Below are 17,248 nucleotides of genomic sequence, written 5' to 3'. Positions count from 1 at the left end.
AGGAAGTGACGCGAGCGGATGAACGCATCGCAGGATCCAGGAGCGGAACAGGGGAGCCCCAGGTGAGGGAGGGGGTCCGACTCCCCTCCCCACCGCTGTGCCCGCTGCTCCCCCTTCCTTGCCGCTACCCCCTCCAAGCTACATATACTGGGAAGCAATTATACTACCTTTGGGATGGGGGAGGGGAGCATCCTCACAAGTTTGCCTCAGGCGGCAAAAAGTATAGGACTCCCGATGCAGAAGTGAATAGAGGAGATGGGATGCGGACAGATGCAGCTGTGCAAGAATCTGCGGCATGCTGTAGAATCTTGGATTACTCTACATAACCTGCATGCAATGGGAACTGTTCCATTGCCGTGCATTGGTTTCCGGACACCCGCACGTAATGGAAACGGGTCCCTAGCTGCTGTCTGATTACTGAGGGAATTGCCGGTCATCTGTGACTTCCTCGTGCATGGCTGCAACACTGCACCATCATCCAGGCTGCAGAGAAGTGTGGACAGAGGAGCACACAAAGGCCTCAATTCACTAAGCTTTATCAAACGTTTGAAAATTTACCTCATGGGTAAAATCTAATTTTGAATTCACTAAGGTGTTATATATTTATCAAATGTTTTATTGATAAAAAGTTCAATAACTATATAACACCTTAGTGAATCAAAATTAGATTTTACCCATGAGGTAAATTATCAAACATTTGATAAAGTGTTTGATAAAGCTTAGTGAATTGAGGCCTATCTAAACTGTACCTGCTTTAACTGGTGAGACCTAGGCTTCCTGTGCAAGCTGTTGTGTCATTATTGCATGCAAATCCCTGCATACTGAGCACTGTGCATTTTGATCAAGCTTAGACAATGTGTGCTCACTGGCTGAAGCATTGAAAAGAAAAAATGACCCCCAATTAAAGACTGAATAAAGATCCAGTACTAAAGTATACTTTATGTACTGGAGTATGAAAATTTCACATAAAGTGAACTTCTGCTATAGTAAACCACTTTGCCCAGTCCCTTGGTGTTCACTATAAAGGGATTCTCTACTGTATACGTCCATTAATGAAATGTATATCTTGTTTCTAAAGCAAGGTGCTTGTAAATTATAACGGGACAATATAGGGTTAACCTTGTGTACTTTTGGTGTGTTAATAGTTTATCCTAACCCCATTACATACACCAACTCGGTTAGAGACCATTACAGCAAATATGCTATAGTAGTGCACTTTGTTCTCTTGTTTCTTCCTTTGTTGTACATAAGAGCCACCCTAGCCTTTTCTTTGGCTGTGACCACTAAACCAGCAAAATTAGGCCTACTGGCTATTTGGCATCAGCTTCCAACACAGATATAGCATTATATGGCCACACCATTGTCAGTATTCCTACATGGACTCACTGGACTCACCTGGCCCTGCACTGATCTACTACATGTCAGCTGAAAACAGCAACTTTCATAGAAAGTAAATAAATAAAAATTAAATTGTGACCATGTGGAGATCACATAAACATGACCTATTCATAAAAAAAATCCAATTGCCTGCATATAACTAACATCAATTTATTGTCCCTTCGAGAGCAAAAGGCAATAGTCGTTAATTCATATACTGTACAAGAAAAATCGCCACCTAGTGGCCAGATCATTTGAAATCTACAATGATTCTTCTGTCTTTATCAGTAATTTTAGCTTGACATCAGTTCAAGCAGTGGGGAGAAAACATGTGACAGCTAGTTATCTGTGATCCATGACGTGGGGCTATACTATTATAAAAAAAAAAAATTGGGTGTCTACCTACTTATCATAAGTATGCATTAAATGATGTGGCCATACACAGATTTTCTCATTCAATTCCTAGCAGATTAGATTCATCTGCTAGGAAGAGATTCCCCAAAATATCAGATTGGTTTTTGATTGACAGGATGGAAAACTAAGGCCTCTTTCACAGTAGGACGCTGCGTTTCAGTGCGACGCTAAGGTCGCACAACGCGACCCTAACGCAACGCATATAGACTAACATTTTCTTTATGTGTCTCTTGGTGCGCCGTTTTCGTTGCACAGTAATGGAACTAAAACAGTGCATGCATTACATAAAAAAAAAAACACTTTACTGAGCATGTGCAACACACATAGCGCAGCAGATTCATTGCTAAACGCACAGCATGCAGCACTTTAATAACGCTACACACAAACGCAACGTGTGCACTGTGAATGTCGATTGATAGCCTATATAGCTTTGCACTGCATCGAACTGCCAGCTGGTGTAACACTTATAGATTTCCACCCAATGTTCCAAAACAAATCAATTTCTTGCTGAAGTAGTATCAATTCAGAAGGAATCATTTCCTACCATACAATGCACATCAATCTATTGAAAATCGATTGAATTGCACAGTTGCACTGTTCAATGCAGAGCAAATCTATGGGCCAATGTTCTTGCCCTGCCCCCAATTGCTTTAAATTTTCCATCCTGTCCAATCAATTCTTTCGATCCATTTTTAGTCAAAAATGTATTTAAAAAAAAAAAAAAACAGACATTTTGGGGAATCCATTCCCAGCAGATGAATTGGATCTGAAAGGAATCGTATGAGAAAAATTGATGAATGTATGGCTTCCTGTGTAATTTTCTTTTATAACAGATGGCTTAAAGGGAAGGTTCAAGCAAAATAAAAAAATGAGTTTCACTTAGCTGGGGCTTCTACCAGCCCCATGCAGTCATCCTGTGCCCTCGTAGTCACTCACTGCTGCTCCAGTCCCCCGCTGGCAGCTTGCCGACCTCGGAGGTCGGCGGGCCGCATTGCGTACATTTTTACGCATTCCCGCTAGTGCAGGAACATTACATTACTGGTTCTATGCGTAAATGTTTACGCATTGAACCAGTAATGCGTAAAAATGTATGTGTTAATGTTTCTGCACTAGCGGGAATGCGTAAAAATGTACGCAATGCGGCCCGCCGACCTCCGAAGTCGGCAAGCTGCCAGCGGGGGACTGGAGCAGCAGTGAGTGACTACGAGGGCACAGGATGGCTGCATGGGGCTGGTAGAAGCCCCAGCTAAGTGAAACTCATTTTTGTATTTTGCTTAAGGCTGGTTTCACAGTGGGACGTTACAGGCACACGTTAGAGCAGCCTGTAACGCACCCCACCGCACAGCAATGAAAAATCAATGGGCTGTTCACAGTGCCCACGTTGCGTTACACAGTAACGCTGCGACACCAGACAACGTACTGCATGCAGTACTTTTTAAGCGGCAGAGCCGCGTTAGACTGCTTGCACATGCTCAGTAACGTTGAGGAGGAGTGGAGAGCGGCCAGGCACATGGCTAATTAATATTCACTGCACTCAGTGACGTGCAGTGTTTACTTCCTGGAGCGGCCGCTCTTTGCAGCGATTGGCCGGCTGGACCACGTGATGCTGCATGCGCACAAGAGTACGCATCACGGACGGCAGAGTGAGCTGCACAACGCGGCTCACTCTGACGTCCACCTTAGAGAGCACCAGGCGTTGCGTTTTAGGGGACGTTATGGTCGCATAACGTGCCCCTAACGCAACATCCTGGTGTGAAACTAGCCTGAACCTTCCCTTTAAGCTGGCCATACACTTCTTGAATTCCACCAAACATTCCAAAATGATTGATTCCTTTCTGAAAAGAATCATTTCAAAAGAAACAGATTCCTACGGCAGAGCAATTTCCAATAAATTCCAGCAGGGAATCTATTGAAAAATCGATCAAACTCCAGAGCTGCACCATTCAATGCAATGCAAAGTTATAGGCCATCGATCTGCCAATACTCTTGCCCCGCCCCAGATTGTTTTACATTTTTTTCATCCTGTTCGATTTTTTATTTGAAATGGATTAAAAATGGATCAATATGACATTTTGGAGAATAGATTCCCAGCCGATAAATCAAATCTACAAGGAATGGAATAAGAAAATCGATGAGTGTATGGCCATCTTTAAAATTATGTAGACAACGTCGCAGTAACACCTGAATGATAAATTCTGGCTCCTCTCTCAGATATACAGCAGTATCAGTTCCTATATATACCAACCAGAGCAATTTTTACACCCTCACCCTGTGAACAGTTTTAGCCTTGAAACTTCCCTGTCAAATGGATTGGAAAAACAAGTCAAGCAAAGGCTATGGTGGCATTCTCAGTTTTAGCATACATTGTAAGTCACCTGACAGCATTTCTTTAAAAAATTCCTAAGTGCTGTTGCACTTTAAAAAGTAAACATGTCATGTCAGAAGCATGGAGGCCGTCATTGCTGATTCTCTGGATATAAACTGTGTCATACAAATCAAATGTATAAATACATGAAAAAGGTTTGGTCTGCAGGTTCCAAGTAAGTTATTCCAGGCAAAGGATCATCAATCATTTCAATCCCTACTTCATGTACGAGGAATTTCCTATACACAAGTTGTAAGGCTCTTTGGGCTTGATTCAGTGGCTTTCTAGGACGCGATGTCTGCTCGATGATCTGCCCAATCGGCTGCCTGTCAAGTGACAGGTAGCCTATTAGGCCAATGAAAGCGCCGGGATGACGTCCTAGAAAGCCACTGGACCAGCCTTTAGTTACAAGGAGCACGTGTAAGTTACCAGCGCATGCTACGCTGCACTACCACAGCACAGCGTGCGCTAAGCTCGCGCTCCTCTCATTAAGCTGCTCTGATCTATGCAGATGTCCGATAAATCACTTTATATGTACCAAGTCAAAACAAACTGGCCACTTCCTGCTCCAGAGACTCTCAGTACAATCTCAGAATCAGTCTGTGCCACCCCCTGGCAGTCTGGGCAGTACGATAATGCAATCCAAGAAGCAGCAGTGGCCAGACACACACACAGCTGGAAACCAACTCCCTGAACTCAGTGCTTCTGGTTATGTAAATAAGATTTCAAAACAATTTTAACCACTTCAGGATCACAGGTTTTCTTCCCTTAAAACCAAAACAACTTTTACATTTCAGCGCTCCTCCCATTCATTCACTGATAACTTTATTGCTACTCATCACATGTGAATGATCTATAGGTTGTTTTTTTCGCCACAAATTAGGCTTTTCAAGGGTGATATTTTATTTTAGTAATAATGTTATTCTCTATGCATTTTAAAAAGAAAAAAGAGAAAAAAATGAAAAGATACACTATTTCTATATTTCTAACCATAAAAAAAAAGCAAGGGAGGCTAGGATTAGATCAGGGTTGATCAGGGTTAATCAGGGTTGATCAGGGGTATATAGTCCTGGTATATTTATTTATAAGTCCTGGTATATTTATAAAATCCTCTAGGTGGCAGTCAGACTACAAGAAAAGAAGATCCAGTTACCTTGTAATCCTCTCAGGAGTGATTACAAGGTAACTGTATCTTCTTAAGTGCTGGCAACATTGTTTGTAAACCTCACAAATGAATGAGCACTGCTATTGGCTTATAGCAGTGCTCATTCATGGTTACAGGCATCTGATTGGTGATGGGAGTAATTACTCCCATTCATCAATCCCACCCAGAAATAAATGAAGCTGGTGCACGTGCACGTGCACGCACGGGGGCGCGCACCCGCGGGCGGGAGCGCGGGAGCGCGCGGGAGCGGGCGCGCGCGCGTGCACGCGCGCGATCGCGCCCGCACAGCACAATAGCGGCAGGGGCGTTTATAAACGCCCCTGATCCGCTAATTAAGTCAATAGGGGCGTAGTTAAGCGTCTGGGAAATCCGAAAGTGGTTAAGCAGCAGAACAGTCACAGATTACAAAGGTATTACGTGGTGCTTTTTAAATCTGGGCCTGGAGATGGGCTACAAATTCAGGAAACTATCATACTTAGAAGGAAAGTTCAGCCTCAATATTGCGCTTACCCACTTAGTTACTTTTAAGAGACTCTGAAATAGTCCCCAGTAAAATATATTGAGCATATGATAGAATAAATTATCCTGGTTTACCTACAGTAAAACCTGTAAAAAAAATTGTGTTATAGTTACACCCAGGAGAAGTATTATTGTTGTGGAGAGGCCATGGATGAAGTTCCACAGTGTCAGGAGAAAGTCTTGTCCCTTTTCACCATGGACCTTTAATAGTGTACGCGGCATCAACGACTACCAGGAGGACTCAGGAATTAAGCTCCCTTAATGCTAGGTACACACTGAGATTTTCTGGCAGATTTACTGTCAGATCGATTATTTCCAACATGTCCGATCTGATTTCCGATCGATTTCGGAGCATTTTCCAATCGTTTTCCAACCGTTTACTTCAATAGGAAATCGATCGGAAAATTACTCTATTCCACTTACAACTTTGCCTATCTTTGAACCTGCTGAAATTTAGGCCCTGCTCACACAAGAAAAGAAAAAAAAAAACCCAAAAAAAAAACCGCAGCGTTTTCAGGAAAGCAGAAAAAGCGAAATCAGATGGTGAATCGATCCAATATTATTAGGATGCATTCACACTGTCAATCAGAACGTGAATGTAATGCACAAGGACTGAACTGTGAATGCAAAGTCCCGACCAAATTGCAAGCGTGATGCAAATCGGACGCAACAGAAGCCTATATGAGTGGACAGTGTCTATTCCCACTGAACTGGTCTCCGCATGGCAACGCTCACCTGTCCCGTGGTTTGGCAGCAGTGGGAACGACTTAGCACGGACGCCGCACATCCTGAGCGGATGCACTTACCGCACCACTTTCACTGCATTTGCCTCGCAGTGTGAAGCAGCCCTTAGGCTTCCACTGAAGATGGCCTCTGATTACGTTTATCATCATATAATCTTTTTCCCCATGTTTCCTTCAGGGTCATTTTAAAAAGCACACAAAGGATGACCAGAGTAACCATATATTGTCCACCTTATTTTCCAATGTGCCCTCAGAGTAATAGTCATTAAACACCAACACCCGACCAAAAACATCCCCACTTTCCTCCTGCTGAGCAGGCTTAATATGAATATGGCAGCTCTATAGCATACATTTTAGAATGGAGGGAGTTTCAGTACAATGTAAATCCAATGAATATACTGCTCATCTGACACCTGGAACAGAAATTTGATCTCAATGCACCTTTAGCAATGTTCTGAAGAAAGGTCCCAGCATTATTCAGGTAACGAAGTCCCAGGAATGATGCAGTGGAAAGGCAAGAATGGGTGTTTTAGATCTTGCAGCAAAACAACCGTAGCTAAAATTCCACCGGGGTTCGGTTCATGTTCATGGGCTTCATCAGTCTTGTAAACAGAAAACAATTGTGCAATCCTATGAGGCTAGACAACCCCAAAGTGCGGAGAGTCGTATGGAGAAGCCACAACACCTCTGCTTCTTGAAGAATGATAACATCCCCATGCTGAGATGTCAGCAATTTTTCCTCAGGTATCAGCAACAAAGTTTAAACTCCTTGTAGTGAATTTCATGTCACCCATACTAGTCATAAGGCTGTGGTGCCACAGAGTTTGTCAAACCCTTGAAGCTCATTGGAGGAGGAATGAAATGGTCATCTCACAGCAGCTTCCTGCTGGACTTATTTGTCTATCAGACCACCTTCTTTCAGCTTAAAATAGAAGAATTTCTCCAGGGTATTGGCACATTTGCAGTACTCGCTGTCAGGAGGGTTGTACTCTCGACAGTTGGTGATGATCCTCTGCAGATCAGCAATGAAGATCTTCTTGGTCACATAATATCGGTTCTTCAAACGTTCTGTCATGGTTTTCAGGTCTTGCGTGGAATGGAAAAACAGGGGCCATATTAATAAAAGTTGCTTGAGGTACACATGTACACACATACACATTCTTAGAAATTAGCAACCAACTGATGCCTAACCCTTAACCTTGCCCCTCAATGCACACAAAAAGAAAAAATATCAGGTGCCATGGAACTATGGGTGCCACCATAGGTGCCCATAGAAATCAGGATTGTGGAGTCGGAGTAATTTTGGGTACCTGCAGTCGGAGTTGGTAGTTTCATAAACTGAGGAGTCGGAGTTGGATGATTTTTGTACCGACTCCACAGCCCTGATAGAAATGACAGCTATCGGGGAAATTTGGACACCAGGGGCCTCTGAGCAGACACTTGCGCTAGTTTATATTTGTAACACAGTTTGCATACTAGGCAGCAGCAAATTTCCACCTTTTAGCCATAATTTCTATGAGTACCTATAGAGGGGCCCAAAATTCCACAGCCCTACGGTGTCCAAATTTCATGCTTCCAAATCCCTCACGGCCCTTTTCCACTACCTGCGATTTATGGTCTTCAAAAAGTGGATCAAAGCAGTTTTCCCGACTGCAATGAGAACCGCGATAACCTGTAAATCACGGCGCTCATTTTCCACTACTGCAATTTTTTCCCCCTCAAATCACCATGGCTGGCTTGCACGATTTCCGTCGCGATCACATTCCTGTGACTGGAAAAAGCTGCAGGCTCCCATTGACTTGCAATAAAGTCGCAGTAAAATAGATTTTTCAAGAGATTGTAATTGTTGCTATTTTTCCACTACTTTACTGCAAGTCAAAGGTAATGCTTTTAAAAATGCAGACGCAGCAAAGCGCTCTGCAGTCTGGCTCAGCAGTACAGTCAGATGTTGGTAAGCAACAACAACTGAGGTGAGGTAGGGAGGGGCTCTGACTAACTCTCTTCCATACGGATGCTCCTGGTGCTGAAGGTACTGCTGGAGATGTGCACTGGAGGGCAGGATGTGTGGCATGCTCGCTTCTCACTCCCCCAAACTTCAAAAGCATCGGCACAGCAGGCATAGGCTGGGCAGGAGAGAAGGGGTCGGGCATCATGCAGAGATACCCGCACTGCACAGTATTTTGGAACGCAGAGTGCCTCTGCATGGTGCTCCACCCCTCCCCAAATCTGCCACCCAATGCCCATCATGCTGCCACTGGGAGGAGTGAGTAGTAAGTGTGACCACACTCTTTGCACACAGCTGCAGCTGGGGCCTGTGCACGTGGCACTGTTTGCCAAAGTCACTTAAGCCCCTGTGTTGCCCTGGCGGTGGCCCTGACTATGGGTACTAAAAGGGAACCAGAGAGGAATGGGGGGTGAAAAAAGGAAAAGATTTTATACATACCTGGGGCTTCTTCCAGCCCCATAAGCCTGAATCGCTCCCACGCCGCCATCATCCGCTTCCTGGATCCTCCGGTACCGGGCCCGTCACTTCCGGCGGACACGGCCAATTGTCCGCATCACAGGGGCTCCCTCCATACCTGTACGCATGCGGCTGCGCAGTAGGCAGCCCCATTCGTATCTGTATGGAGAGATCACCCTGTGATGTGGAGAATTGGCCGCGTCCGCCGGCCGACTCGCGGCAATGACGGGACCCGGTGGCGGCAGATCCAGGCAGTGGAGGTCGGCGGCGCGGGAGCGATCCGTGCGTATGGGGCTGGAGGAAGCCCCAGGTATGTATATTTCATCCTCTCTGGTTCCCTTTAAAGGTAAGTCTAAATACAAAGGTTATTAAAAAAAAAATGGAAAAAACAAAAAAATGGTACGATAATGTTCCTTCACCCTCACACCTCCTAGTTAGAAAAAGGTGAAACCCAAAAAAGGTGAAAAAAATGTTTCCCAACTCCAGATGGCTATCAGATAAAATTCCTGGATCAACACTGCCGGAATGACCCAATAATTGTAGCTGTGAATGTTCTTCAATGCAAGAAAAGCATCCAAGCCACCTTTGGAAGCATTTGAATTTACCATACCTACTTTCTGTGATGGTTAAAATGTAAAATATCTCATTTATGCCGTCTGGATGTGATATGGTAGCTCGGAGATCAATGAATGGGAACATGGTTCCCATTCATTGATCTAAGCCCCCAGCAGAAAAACTGACGGCCTCTTAACAGAGGCCACAGTCTTTCGGGGGGGGGGGGGGGGGGGGGGGGGGCAAAATCGTAAAACTACATCTACATATATTTAATACTGTACAACACATATTACATTTAAAATTAACTGTTTATTTCCCACTCCAAAAATTACCCAAATAAAAAGTTACCTAAGGGTCTGAACTTTTTAACAGGATACTGGGGGGTCAGGGGAAAATGAGCTGAACTTACCCGGGGCTTCTAACTGTCCCCCGCAGACATCCTGTGTTGACTCACCGATGCTCCGGCCCCGCCTCCGGTTCACTTCTGGAATTTCTGACTTTAAAGTCTGAAAACCACTGCGCCTGCGTTGTCGTGTCCTCGATCCCGCTGATGTCATCAAGAGCGCACAGCACAGGCCCAGTATGGTCTGTGTCTGCGCAGTACACTCCTGGTGACATCAGCGGGAGCGAGGACACGGGCGTGCAGGCGCAGTGGTTTTCTGACTTTAAAGTCAGAAATTCCAGAAGTTAACTGGAGGCAGGGCCGGAGCATCGGTGAGTGGCTGCGCCAACACAGGATGTCTGCGGGGGACCATTAGAAGCCCCGGGTAAGTTCAGCTCATTTTCCCCCGACCCCCCTACAGTATCCCTTTAAATATGCATGTGAAGAAGGTAGATTACGAACATTTTATTTAAATTATAAGCTTGTAAATAGTGATGGACGCAAAACTGCACCTTTATTGCCAAATAAAATATTGGCACCATACATTATGATAGGGACATAATTTAAATGGTGTAATAACCAAGACAAATGGGCAAATAAAATACATAGGTTTTAATTATGATAGCATGTATTATTTTAAAGCTATAATGGCCGAAAACTGAGAAATAATGAACTTTATTTTTTTCGTAACATCCCTGTTAACATGCATTTAGAAAAAAAAATTCTTAGCAAAATGTACCACCCAAAGAAAGCCTAATTGGTGGCGGAAAAACAAGATATAGATCAATTCATTGTGATAATTAGTGATAAAGTTATTAGTGAATGAATGGGAGGTGAAAATTGCTCTGTTGCATGAGATGAAAAATCCCCGCGGGCTGAAACACAGTGCCTTGTCCCCTCATTTCCATAACATACCAATTGGAAAACGGATCACTTCATAGTAATCTGGGGCTTCAGATTTCTTTACTGGCTCCATGAATGGCCAAGCGCTTGGGTGTGTCTGAAAAAAAGAAAAAAATTAAGCTGGACACAGTGCTATACTTAATATGAAAAAACAAAATGCTCCGAATAAAAAGGGAATGTAGTTGTAGCTGAACTTAAGAGATATCTCTTAATGTCACAATAGGTGAACCACAAAAAGTTCTGTAAGCCACAACCCAAATATAATGTGCAGGCTAAAATACATAACCATGCAGCACTTACCAAAGGTTTTCATATTCACAACCCCCCCATACACTTTCAAACTTCGAATTCTACAGACATTTTCATCTACCCATCAGGCACAGTGCCTTGCAGCTACTTTCTCCAACACGTGCCTTGTCATAAACCACTGCGTATAAACTCACCATTTGAGTGCAATTTTTGCCGTCCAACAGAATTGAACTGGATCCTGCAGGTGACACTACAGGTCCTTAATGCTGTACATATGCATCGCTAGGCAAAAACAAAGTGACCTGCTCTGTCTAAGTTCTTCAGCCTGGAACTTGCTGAAGAACTTAGTAAATTCTACTGTAGGTTTGAGAGAACGGAGAGTCCGGAGAGGCACCTGGAATCTCCTGCCCCCTCTCCGTCCACTGTAAACACCCCGAGATCACCCTCTCCCTCTGAGGTCAGTGAGGCTGAGGTCCTGCAACTCCTATCAACTCTGAATGCCAGGAAAGCCTCCGGCCCTGATGGCGTTTCTCCTGCTTGCCTGAAAACCTGCTCATGGCAACTTGCTCCCATCCTCTCCGCTATGTTCACGATGTCACTAAAAGAAGGCAAGGTCCCCGCATGCTTCAAGAGGTCCACTATCATACCTGTTCCCAAAAAGCAGGGGGCCGTCGACCTTAATAATTTTAGGCCTGTGGCCCTGACATCTGTTATCATGAAAACCCTGGAGCGCATAGTCCTGTCCTCCCTGAAGCACTCCACTACGCCCCTCCTTGACCCTTACCAGTTCGCCTACAGGGCGAACAGGTCCACAGATGATGCAATAAATATCTGCCTGGAGTTCATCAACGACCACCTTGACAGACCAGATGCGTACGCCAGAATACTACTCCTGGACTTCAGCTCAGCGTTTAATACCATCTGCCCACGCATTCTCCAGGATGATCTGGTCGCACTCGGCGCCCACCCAAGCCTACGCCTTTGGATCACAGACTTTCTCACCAATAGGTCCCAAGTCGTCAGGCTGGGCGACATTTGCTCACAACCAAGGACCACGAACACAGGTGCTCCTCAAGGCTGCGTCCTGTCTCCACTGCTGTTCTCCCTCTACACAAATAACTGCAGATCCGAGACAGACTCTGTCAAGGTCATCAAATTCGCTGATGACACCACCATTGTTGGCCTTATCACGAAGGATAATGTTGAGGAGTACCATCAGCAGGTGGTGAGAATCTGCAACTGGTGCAAGGAGAACAGGCTAGTGCTCAACACTGCGAAAACAGTTGAGCTAATCGTTGATTTCAGGAAGTCGGCTCCCGCCCCACCTCCAATTTACATTGATGGCACTGAGGTAGCTAGGGTTCCCTGCGCCCGACTTCTGGGCACGACCATCTCCAGTGATCTCAGATGGACGACTAACATCACTGCCACCCAGCGGAAAGCCCAACAGAGACTGTACTTCCTCCGCCAGCTGAGGAAGTTTGGCATGTCCCGAGAGATTCTGACTAGCTTCTACTCCGCCACCATTGAATCGATCCTCTGCTCTTCCATCTTAGTCTGGTATGCTGGCGCCACCACCAACGACAGGAACAGACTTCAGAGAGTCATCAGGTCGGCGGAGAGGATCATTGGGTGCTCCCTCCCCTCACTTGCCATCTTACATAAAAAGAGACTGCGATCTAGGGCACTGAGGATTGCTAATGACCCCTCACACCCAGGCCACCGCTACTTCAGGCTGCTTCCACTGGGGCGGAGGCTATGTGCCATTGCCACAAAGACCACTAGACACAGCAACTCATTCTTCCCCACGGCTGTCAGCCTCCTTAATTCCCTCCACATACTCCCATCAGGGCAATCCAAATGAGCTGCAGACCGGGCAGAGTCACAGAAAACCAGGCAACCGGCCCACGTGACTAACTGGGGGAATCTAATGTCACATTGGGATTGTGATGTATAATGTAACTGATGTAAAATGTAACTGTTGTAAAATGTAACTGTTGTAAAATGTAACTGTTGTAAAATGTAACTGTTGATGTCTGCTAGCTTGTTTTTTCTATCTGTCTTGTTCTTCTTTTCTCGAGCCACCTGTACTGTACTGTGCCAAAACCAATTCGGGGCATGGATCCATGTCATGCTTGGCGAAATAAAGATTTCTGATTCTGATTAATGTAGATGCAAGGAAGGACCACAACGCTCTGCACCACAGAGCAGCTTCTGTGGGTGGGGTAAGGAGGTGAACAATGGACTTGACTCAGCTGCTAATTATAGTTTAAAGTGTACCTGAGATGAAAGCTATCTCAGGTACCATACTTACCTGGGGACTTCCTGATGCCCCCTTGAGGCTGCTGAGTCCCTCGCCGACTTCCCAGGTGGGTCCCGTCCCCAGCAATAAGACCAGGAAGCTTGGCCGAGATCCCACGGCTGAAAGCATTCTGCACTTGCGCAGTACTACTCTAAGTATAGAAGCCGAGATGTCTGTCATCTGTCATCTCAGGTTCACTTTAAAGATCTGGCATGCCGGATCATTAAGAGACCTCAGGGAACAGCCTTTTACATTAGTACTGGCCTTTAGTATATGCTCTCAATCTCATCTCAACTACTCTAACAAAATCTTTCCCTATACAATTCCATTATGAATGGCCGAGCTAGACAAAGTGGACCTACAATCAGGATACGTTAGATATTTACCTCAGTAGGAGGGAGAGAATCTCTGAGACCCTGTCCACAATATTTGACTTTAATGACAAAATATTGCTTGCTGCCTCACACCTTTGTGTACGAGAGTGAGCAGGCACACAAATGGCCCATGCCTGAACAGTAGCAAGGAGTCGCTCATGCATGGCTTTTTCCTCTGTGCAGGAGCAGCTTTGTGTCACTGTATAGGCCGTCCGTGTGCCTACATAGTGCTGCCACCCTCATACACGGCCAAAGAGGTAGAGGGTCCTGGCCAGCACCAGAGGGGTCATTGACATTGGAGAAGTCTCTACAGCATCCAGAGGCTTCCCCCTACTCATGTAAGTACGCAACTTTTTTTTTTCTTAAACTCCACAGGTGTACTTTATAGTAGGCATACATCTGTGGATGTAGTGGACTAATAATATCAACCTAATTTCAACGGTTTACCAGCTTGCCATTTTATATTAGCATAGATCTGATCTAATATCACTCTCCACCAAATCCACAAGCTTCATAATGCTCAGTGCAATTCAAAGTGCTCCCAGGAATTCTATTGTTCAAAGAATAGCCTTACTTAGTCAATGTTCAGTCGATAATTGATCATCAGCTGAGGGGCCTTCAACTGTATTTCAATAGATATTAATTTGACTTAAAGGACACCTGAACTGAGGTGTCCTTTAATGATTTCAATCTAATTAAAAATATTGCAAAATCTTGCACAATGTGTACCCAGCGTTAGTTATCCCTTCACATTACTCATCTGCAGCTCTGTATAGATGAAGCTCAAAATCAAAAATGAAGATACAGTGCCTTGTTCTTTTCTCACTTACTTCTACCCTTCAGTTCAATCTGCACTCCTCTTATGATCTGCTCATTTAACACCTCATCGCACCCTGCCTGCTTACAGAACTTCACTAGGTCTACCAGCACTCTCCGTGACTCTCTATTACATGCAATTAGGCTTGCATATACCCTTAGCACATTCAGACAGGTGTTTAGAACTAACCTCTTCTAATTGGCCTGCTCATTCCTTTCTGTTCTTCCTCTTCATTACTAAAATAACTATGTCGGGTGTGTTATTGTGGTGTATGATACATGGTGGTCTTGATAATGTATGCAGCAGGGTCAACCTTGTATATCTTCATGGTTTAGTTCAAGGGAAATAAGTATATGCCATAAGTGGTGTCTGTCAATTATACATTATTGAAGAGAGAAATGCATTGTACACATGCACGAGGCAAAGGGCCTGGCAGGATTCAGTACTTGACCTTTTGGGTGACAATGCTGGGCCAAGGTTGTACAGACTGTTGCCATGCGGAGGAAAGAGGGCTGACAGAGCAGTGCATGAGAAGCACTAGAGTGGACAGGGATGTGTGGGACAATGCCCTCTGCCAGCGCTTGGCTGAGTTGATCCACCAGAATGGTTTTATGTGCAAAAAAAGTGCTCAGTCTAGCTCTTGAGTTGCTTGAAGATTATGCAGAGTCTCTTATAACTTGGATTAACTAGCTGGATTGAAGATCAGTTTATAAGCAGGAGATTGTGCCATGCTTTTCTAAAGCCTTGTACACATGCTAGATGGAGGCTGAAAAGGCTGAAAGACCACCTCTGCTAAGAATCTAGAATTAATACAGAAGGCCTGATGCCGCAGCTTAGCATTCAACTCACCCACCCTACAGCACTGTTCTCCTCACTCACGCCACCTGCAGCATAACGTTCCATGTGTAATCGCTTTGTCGGCTCCTCCCCCCCATAGCAACAGAATGGGTTGCTAGCCATGAAGAGTCTGAACAACATCAGTCCTGCACTGTCGTACGTGTGCATGAGGCTTTATTTATAATGAAATATTACAATTTGTAATTTGCCTTTATTTGTAATGTTAAGATTGACATAAATGATACTCAGCAGAATTCTGTGAAATACACTTTACCTTAATCTGTGCCAGAAGGTTCTTCAGGACGTTGTAAAGCTGGTCTGGATCTTTAATCTCCTTTCTGTAAGAAACCAAAACATTGGGACTGAACATTTTATTAAATAACTTTAAGAAGCCCTTTAAGATTATCTGCACTCTCACCACTATTCTAACAGTGCACAAAGATCAGTTTATCGTACTTTTTAATTACATATCAAAATTGGCCTTAAATTGTGGTAGCGACATAAGACTATGGTACTGATTACATTGGGAGCTCCTCTTAGGGACAGTTAAAGTCACGACTATGTACTCTAAAGCGATATGCAATATGTCAGTGCTATTTCAATACAAAAGAATAAAAATACTTTTAGAATCCTAGCCTTATTGATAATGCTGCAGAAGAGGTCAATGCTATAGAAGTACATATTGATAATAATGTACAGAGCACTTCCGCTGCTTCCACCCTCATATTCCTCCAGCAACACAGCAGCCTGTTCTGAGTTTCTGTACGAGGCTGTAAGTGAAAATATAAAACAGGAGTGCTTAGGAACCAGCTTTGTGGTTAGCAATTGCAACTAGTTTTAGTACGCTCTAAGGTCTTGTCATAAGGGTAATTCTCCACTTGTTTACAACAGCTTTATTGCTGGCAATACTAGACTAGCAAATAATTCATAGACGCTATTCACCGTTGGCAATGAGTGGTAAAATTGTGTTAATTAGGCCTTAGGGCAGGGGTCTCAAAATCAATTTACCTGGGGGCCGCAGGAGGCAAAGTCAGGATGAAGCTGGGCTGCATAAGGGATTTCACAAAAAAAGTCAATCAGCAGCTTCCACCTCCCACTCAGCTTCAGCTCTGCCCCTTCCAGGAAATGCCGGCGGATTGCCCCCCGGGCGATTTGGGGGCTCTGCAGCCCTCGTTTAGCGGCGGGGAATACTTGGGATACTTGGGAATACTTGGGAGCACTGAAGCGAACTATAAGGAAGCTTTTTCCGGCGCGGGCCACAAAATATGGTATCAAGGGACGCAAATGGCCTGCGAGTTTGAGACCCCTGCCTTAGGGCTTGTACACACTGTTGCACTTGCGCTGAGCTATTAAAATCTCACGCATTTTTTAATCGTAAGGTCTTTTGAAAAATCATAAAAATCGTGAAGACCTGTACACACTGGTGCGATGGGATTTTTCTATTTTCATGAAGGCTTTGCGATTTAAAAATCACATACGATTTTTAAAACACAGCACAAGCTCAGCAGTGTGTACAGGCCCTAAATGAGTGATAACATTAGTAGTTACTGAAGCTGTGGCTGTTAGCAGCAGGATTATTAGCAGCTGTGTCTAACAACATCTTTAAGTGAACCCGAATGGAACCTCGGGTCAAGAATCAAATACCTACCTAGGGATTTGCTTTGCCCGGACCCTCCTGCACGAATGCATGCAGGTGCAGTACGACCACACTTGTGTTTTCTTGGAATCAGACAAGCGCTTGTCAGATACCTTTGGGAGATCCGCACTTAGCAGACTTTCCTTCTT

At 44.6% G+C, this 17,248-nt stretch overlaps 2 protein-coding genes across 3 annotated transcripts in view; both read right to left on the bottom strand.

Annotated features, from left to right (window-relative positions):
- Positions 1-7,066, bottom strand: part of DHX58 (DExH-box helicase 58) — an 89,476-nt gene extending 82,410 nt beyond the window's left edge. The window contains exon 1 of the mRNA XM_068263056.1: positions 7,025-7,066. The gene's annotated coding sequence lies outside the window, so the exon portion shown is untranslated. The remainder of the gene's footprint in view (positions 1-7,024) is intronic.
- Positions 1-17,248, bottom strand: part of KAT2A (lysine acetyltransferase 2A) — a 67,139-nt gene that overhangs the window by 6,847 nt on the left and 43,044 nt on the right. The window contains exons 16-18 of one of the 2 annotated variants that reach the window (XM_068263054.1): positions 15,738-15,801; positions 10,897-10,981; positions 7,473-7,669 (exon numbers count right to left, since the gene is read on the bottom strand). In XM_068263054.1, the coding sequence (XP_068119155.1) occupies positions 7,476-7,669; positions 10,897-10,981; positions 15,738-15,801 (343 nt within the window). In that variant the 3' untranslated portion in view covers positions 7,473-7,475. Of the gene's footprint in view, positions 1-7,472; positions 7,670-10,896; positions 10,982-15,737; positions 15,802-17,248 lie in introns of those variants that run through there. The other variant, XM_068263055.1, reaches the window with a different exon arrangement.

Source organism: Hyperolius riggenbachi, chromosome 12, assembly GCF_040937935.1.
Source record: "Hyperolius riggenbachi isolate aHypRig1 chromosome 12, aHypRig1.pri, whole genome shotgun sequence".
NCBI classification, from domain to species: Eukaryota; Metazoa; Chordata; class Amphibia; order Anura; family Hyperoliidae; genus Hyperolius; species Hyperolius riggenbachi.
The sequence above is the reverse complement of the archived record's forward strand: the minus strand, read 5'-3'. Positions and strand labels throughout refer to the sequence as shown.